At 57.9% G+C, this 6,623-nt stretch overlaps 2 protein-coding genes across 7 annotated transcripts in view; both read right to left on the reverse strand.

Annotated features, from left to right (window-relative positions):
* Positions 1–1,189, reverse strand: part of Cracr2b (calcium release activated channel regulator 2B) — a 6,951-nt gene extending 5,762 nt beyond the window's left edge. For 2 of the 6 annotated variants that reach the window (XM_048807912.1, XM_048807911.1), the window contains exon 1: positions 976–1,189. The gene's annotated coding sequence lies outside the window, so the exon portion shown is untranslated. Of the gene's footprint in view, positions 1–570; positions 891–975 lie in introns of those variants that run through there. The other 4 variants (XM_048807909.1, XM_015503357.2, XM_015503356.2 and 1 more) reach the window with 4 other exon arrangements.
* Positions 1,190–1,756: 567 nt separating this feature from the next.
* Pnpla2 (patatin like phospholipase domain containing 2) overlaps positions 1,757–6,623 on the reverse strand; it is a 9,058-nt gene continuing 4,191 nt past the window's right edge. The window contains exons 3-10 of the mRNA XM_015503359.2: positions 4,265–4,497; positions 4,123–4,188; positions 3,554–3,763; positions 3,288–3,348; positions 3,000–3,176; positions 2,759–2,891; positions 2,513–2,635; positions 1,757–2,426 (exon numbers count right to left, since the gene is read on the reverse strand). Coding sequence (XP_015358845.2) covers positions 2,147–2,426; positions 2,513–2,635; positions 2,759–2,891; positions 3,000–3,176; positions 3,288–3,348; positions 3,554–3,763; positions 4,123–4,188; positions 4,265–4,497 — 1,283 coding nt within the window. The 3' untranslated portion in view covers positions 1,757–2,146. The remainder of the gene's footprint in view (positions 2,427–2,512; positions 2,636–2,758; positions 2,892–2,999; positions 3,177–3,287; positions 3,349–3,553; positions 3,764–4,122; positions 4,189–4,264; positions 4,498–6,623) is intronic.

A 6,623-nucleotide genomic window follows, 5' to 3' on the forward strand; every position in this document is an offset into this window, starting at 1 on the left:
CCTCGCAGCCTCGCACGACCGGAGACCCCAGGTGGGCCGGCCCGGGCGGAGCTGTCGCCGGCTGCTGTCGCTGTGTTCCCGCCTCTCCTGCTGCCCTGGCGGCCAGAGATCCCTGGCAGCCTGAGCGGCTGTCCAGGCAGAACCCCGGGGCACAGCTGGGGACCCTTCAGGAGCAGGGTCCAGGCTGCCGGAGTGCAGACACCAACCTTTCAACCCCGAGGATCCAGACTTAAGACGCCAAAAAGTGTGTAGGAAAAAGCCGGCAGGAAGTGGACCAAATTCTTTCAGAGGCTATCTCTAATGCAGTCCCAATTTAGGTTTTTCGAATTTTAAAACAATTAACATGTAATACTAGAAAATGACATTTAACAGAGCACTAAGCACCCTGTGAGGAGAGTGAATGTGGAGCAGAGAGGGCACATCAGCGGCCCCCCACCCCCAGCACTCCTTTGGGGCACAGCCCTGACCAGGGTTCCCCTGGGGAAGAGCTGAACACAGCGCTCCTGCCTGGAAGAAATCCTATGCACTTCCTAAGGGTCCTCCTAGCCCCAGCCTGGACTCTGCACCCACCTGGAGGGCTGGCCTGATTGTCACACAATGCTGGGGGCCCTGTGGCCTCTGCTTCTCAAGTGGAACAACAGGCTGGGCCTCTAGGACACTACCTGGAGACCAAGAGGGGGGTGGCCCCTGGCACACAGACCAGGGACCTGCCTGGCCGGCTCACCCAGTCCTGCTGCCCCAGGTCCCACCACCGTTATTGTTGGCTGGGGGCTGCCACCACAACTGACCCACGCCTACTGGGAGGGGCAGGTAGGCACTGAGCCTGGTAGAACTAGGCTCACAGTCAGCTGAGTCAGGTCTCCACTCCAACACCCTCTCTTCAGGGGCTTCTGTGCCCTAAACTGCTCCCTCTGGATAAGGATCACTTCAGGAAACTGCCTTCAAGAACAAAGCCACCTTCAGCTAGGACCTTACCGTGCCTCAGTATTCCAGGTCCCTCCTAGATACGGCAGGAGACAGAGGGACGGAGACAAGAGGGACCGTGCATCTGGCCAGCAAAGCTCGTGATGCCTGGGGGCCAGATGCCCAAGGTGGAGCAGGGGCCAACATTCCCAGGTCCCCAGCCCTCAGCTCCAGGAGCTTTACCTCCTGCAACAGCCCTGTTGTCACTCTGGAGCTGAAGGGCAGGTGACTCCTTTTGTAAACACCCCCCCCACCCCCCCCAGTGCATGGATGGAATCCAGGCTGTGGTGCATGCCAGGCCAGTGCTCTGCTATTAAGCTGTCCAACTCTATAACATTTTAATTCAGCAAGGATCTTGGACCCAAATATGTCCTTTGGCCCTTGGAAAGCCATGCCAGGAGGTCTCAGGGCAAAGTGGGGGGCATATATACGGGTCCTCAACAAAGCGTAAGAGAAGGCCCCAGCCCAGCTGGCAGGCCCCAAATGTCAGGTCCAACAGCGTGAGCCTGGAAGGCCAGACACCCTGTGTAGAGACACTGGTCAACTAGGTGGAAGCAGGCTCTGTCCACCATGGCCCCAAGCTAAAGTGGGTAAGGGAGGGGCTGGGGATGTGGCTCAAGCGATAACTGCACTCTCCTGGCATGCGCGGGGTGCTGGGTTCGATCCTCAGCACCACATAAAAATAAAATAAAGATGTTGTGTCCACCGAAAACTGAAAAATAAATTAAAAAAAAAAAGTGGGCAAGGGAGTTACACAGAATGAAGAAAGAAGATTACATAGAAATGAAGAGGGTAGATGCTGAGCTCTGGCATTTATTACTTCTTCTTTGGCAAAAATAAATAATTCTTCACACATATTCATGAGCGAAACAGGGGAAATGGGTGGGAGGAGCTGATGTGGGGTTCTCAGGGAAGTCCTGCACTGAGAAGGGGCAGGCAAGGGTAGGGGATTAAGGCACAGGTGGAGGGGCCTCTGCAGCCCAAGAGAAGGGGCACTCCACACCCCTCCAAACTCAGTGCAGTGAGTGAGTAGTTGATGGAGGGGGATTCACAGCAAAGCCCCCTCTTTGTGGCCGTGAGGGGTTCTGTCTCCTTGCTCCATAGTAGACAACTAAGAGGCAAGGGATGGGGTCTCAGCCAGTCCCGGAAACCTGAGCCCCATGGGCTGGGGAAGGCTGAGCACTCAGCAAGGAGGCAGGCCCGGTGGGTGCTGTGGGGGCATGGGGTCTGTGGGGGTGGGGCCGGCAGGGGTGCGCATGCGCAAGGCATCCGGCGGGAAGGCCACATTGGTGCAGAAGAGACCCAGCAGCAGCTGACGCTGGCACTCCTCCCACTTGGCCAGGGCATCCCCAAGTGAGAGGTTGTTGCGCACCCAGCTGGGCAGTGCCTCGCTGTAGGTGGCACAGGACAGTGGCACAGAGGGTAGTGACTGGGCACGGCGCAGCTCCATCTGCTCCGAGAGCCTGTAATGAAGGCATCAAAGGTAGACAGGGCTTAGTGGGGGTCCCTCAACCCAAAGGCTCTGGGCCTGAGGACAGGGGTGGCTCACCTGGAGGGCAGGTGGCTGCCCAGCTTCCTCTTGGCACGCATCACCAGGTATTGGCAGATGCTGCCCGTCTGCTCCTTCATCCATCGGATGTCCTCTGGAACATCAGGCAGCCACTCCAGCAAGCTGGAGGGTCGGGGAAGGCACACCTTCAGCATCTGTGTCCAGGCCCTCCCAGCTTCCCCAGCCTAAGCATCCCTCCTGGGCGACCCCAGTTCCCCTCTCCCAGCCCTGGTTCCCTGCCCGCACCGAATGGTGAAGGACACAGCACTCTCCAGTGGCAGCGTGTAGGGCACCATCATAGCTGTGGCCAGACGCACTGGCAGCATGTTGGACAGAGTGGTCATCAGGTCCCTGGGCTCCACGCAGGCTTCCAGCAGGGCTGTGCAGGGGATGAGGGCAGCCAGTCAGGGAAGCAGAGCAGCCCAGGGTGCTGTGCCAGGCTTCCACACTGCTGGCCCCTCCTCCTCCCTTCTCTCCCAGTGAGTACCCTCATTGAGCCGGGCAGGCAGGTGGTCTAGGATGTGATCTTCCCTGGGCGGCTGCAAGTGGTCCTCTGCTCCAGTCTTCTCTGTGACCACAGTAGCCTCCTCTGTGTCTTCCTCCTTTGGGTCACAGGGGCGGGTGGGAGGCAGTGCCAGCAAGGGGTTGGGCCTGTGCAGGAGGCCTGGGATGGAGGTGGGGGTGTGACAGAAAAGCGATCAGCACAGTCATGGTCACTGCTGGCCTGCAGTGGGCAGCAGAGCTGGCTCCACCCATCCTACAGCTACCCACGCACCGTTCCTCCGCAGGAAGCGCAGACCATCCCTGTAGCCCTGTTTGCACATCTCTCGAAGTACCTGCAGCAGGGGTATAGGTGAACTGGAGCAGATGGGGCCAAGGGTGCCCTGTGCTGTCCTCCACAGAGTCTCTAGGTCCCTACAACAGCACCTCCATTCCAACCTCCCGCCACCACCAACTATCTCAGATCCAGCCCAGGGTCCAGGCTGGACAGGCTGTCTCCCCTGGAGAAAGCACAGGCCATAGCCCTGCAGAGCAGCTCACCATCGGTTCTGGAGGGAAGAGGGCCTTGGAGAGGCGGTAGAGGTTGCGCAGGTTGAACTGGATGCTGGTGTTGGTGACCCGGAGCTCATGGATGTTGGTGGAGCTGTCCTGTGGGCAGATGTCACTCTCTCCTGAGAAGGGGGACACTGTGATGGTGTTCTTCAGCTCATAGAGTGGCAGGTTGTCTGAAATGCCGCCATCCACATAACGCTTCACAGGGACACAGACGCATGGTCACAAAGTGAGGGACTTTCCAGGTGTGCTGGCTGCCCCACCCAGTGGCGATTTCTTTTGGCCTTTCACACTGGGCACTGTCCAGGGGCTGGCTTGGGCACTGAGTAGATGGCCAGACAGTGAGGGGGGCAGCCACAGGAAGCATGTGTCCCCAGGGCTGGTCAGCTTCTTAAGTAACAAGGGAAATGAGGCAATAGGTAGAGGCAGAGAGATGATGGAGCAGATGGGGCTCTACAGTCCTCCCTCCTCCACCCCTTCGTCCCAAAGCCCAGACAGCACGAGGCTCTCCTCAGCCCCCAAGGGTGCCCATGACAGGGCCAGGTGGGCATACTCACCACCCCTTGGAGGGAGGGTGGAATGAGGCCACAGTACACGGGGATGAACGTGCTGCAGACATTGGCCTGCAGGGCAGAACAGGAGGGGGTGAGCAGTGGCCTTGGGCCACACTGTTCCCCACGTGGCCCCAGCAGGACCCACCTGGATGAGCTCCTCCTTGGAGTCGAAGTGGGTTATAATGACGTTCTCTCCATCTGAGACACGGGTCAGAGAGATGCCCAGGCGCCCACTGGCACGCTCATGGCTATCAGCGGGCAGAGTCTTCAGCAGACAGCCACGGATGGTCTTCACCAAGTTGAAGGAGGGGTGCAGGGGACCCAGGAACCTCTTCCGGGCCTCCTTGGACACCTCAATGATGTTGGCACCTGCCTCGCCTGGGGCAGCAGGGCCAAGGTCAGAGCCAGCAACACCCCTATGGCTCCATGCTCAGGGTTCCCCAGCACACACATTCAAAACATCACCATTGACCCTAGAGGACCCCCAGTGCCCATGACATGGCCTGGCTCACAGCTGAGATTTTTTGTGTGTGTGTAGCTGTAGATGGACAGCATGCCTTTATTTTATTTGCTTATTTTTTTGTATGCAATGCTAAGACAAGGAACCCAGTGCTTCACATGTGCTAGGCAGGAGCTCTGCTACTGAGCCCCAGCCCCAAACACAGTTGAGACCTTTTTTAATTTTTATTTTTTAGTTTTAGGTGGACACAATATCTTCATTTTTTTTTTTTTTTTTTTTAATGTGGTGCTGAGGATCAAACCCAGTGCCCCATGCATGCTAGGTGCACCCTCCACCACTGAGCCACAGCCCCGGCCTCACAGTTAAGACTTTTAAAAATATATATTTATTTTTCCCAATACTGGGATTTAGACAAGCTGTGCACATGTTAAACAGGTGCTCTACCACTGAGCTACATCCCTAGCCCTTTTAGCTTTTTATTTTGGTATAGGGTCTCACTGAATTGCCAAGGCTGGCCTTGAACTTGCAATCCTCTTGCCTCAGCTTCCCACATTCCCAGACACTGTATTTGGCCACAGTTGAGACTTTTGCTATCTGTCTCTGGGTAGAGGCAGGCAGGCCAACACCTCAGAGATAGTGGACAGCAGGAGGTGGCCAGTTGGGGCTGGGACATGCCCTCTGCCCAGCATTTCCCAACTGCCTGTCCCCATGAGTCATTGGACTGGCGTGGTGTGGCATGGCAGGCAACCAGGAGAGGGCAGAAGGCAGAGGTAACTCTGACTGGCCTTAGCCTTCACCTACTTGGCCAGATTGAAAAGGGAACCAGACCCACAGCTCAGCCCAGCCAGGGTCACAGGCCTCAGGGCACTGAGCTGAAGGCAGTGGGCCTATCTGGGAGGACAAGATGTGTTCCACTGCAGCCACAAGCAAGCACGCCAACACTTCCCTTGTGAGCTGACCCAAGAAAATGCCAAAGAAGCCAGGGGGAAAAGCCAAGGACTAGGCTCTCCTCCAGGATGTCTTTCTGAGCAGGAGTGGGACTTGTGTGCTGGGTGCTCTCAACAGGTACCTGCCAAACTGGGGGTGGGGGGGAGGCTCTAGTGCCCAACACCATTTGTGAGGCTTGTTGGCAGAAGAGGCTCTGCTGCAAGAGTGTCAAGTAGGGTACAGGCCTGAGACCAGCAAGCAGTCTGATCCAAGGCAGAGCACAATTCCATGGACATGAATCCCAGGTCTTTCTTCTACCTTCCTTCTCAGGGCAAAGGTCACAGGCAGGGGACAGCGGAGACCCTAGATCAGCTCCTCTTGGGCATGGCGTCCTTGTCACCTTGGCTGCCCTAGTGGTCTGGGGGCTGGGCAGCAGTTCCCAGGATTGCTGGGAACGCTGTGTGCTGTAAACACCACTCTCACGTGGCAGCCCGGAAGTGAGAGAGGCCCAGCCCGGCTCACACAGACGCCTGCGCTTCTGACCAAGGGCTCCTGAGTCAGGAAGCACACCCACCTGTGAGATGGGCAAAACGACTGGCCACAGCTGAGAAGCTGGGCTGGCAGGGCTCTGTGGACCAGGAGAGGGCAGAGTCGCTGACCAGGTCCAGCCCTGATCAGGACTGGCCTCTTCCTCCAGGGGCTCTCAGAAAAGACCAGGTCACAGTGCCTAGAAGCCCCTCGGAAGCCACCTTCATACTAGGCACTCCCTTGTCCAAGGCAGCCTGAAACTGCAAAGACCCAGGACACGGTGACCGCTGGCACCAAGTAACCAGGGAGATTCAGGCCCTCCTCCGACTCTCACGTCCCGCCCACGACTTTTCTTTCCAATAGACAGCAGTGCTGCACCTGCCCGCCCACAACCTTCACTCCCAGGAGGCGGGCCCGAGGCGCACAGCAGCAATGCCCTGGTGCAGGCCAGGCCCCACCCCAGTCCCTGGGCACCCACCGAGCAAAACAAACCAGGTTCTGCCCCCAGACCAGCTCCCCGCACCGGACCCTTTGCCGTGGCCCCCGGCCCAGGCAGAAATCCCGCTCCACCGCACCCACTGCACTCGCC

The sequence above is a fragment of the Marmota marmota genome, unplaced genomic scaffold (assembly GCF_001458135.2).
Source record: "Marmota marmota marmota unplaced genomic scaffold, marMar, whole genome shotgun sequence".
NCBI lineage: Eukaryota > Metazoa > Chordata > Mammalia > Rodentia > Sciuridae > Marmota > Marmota marmota.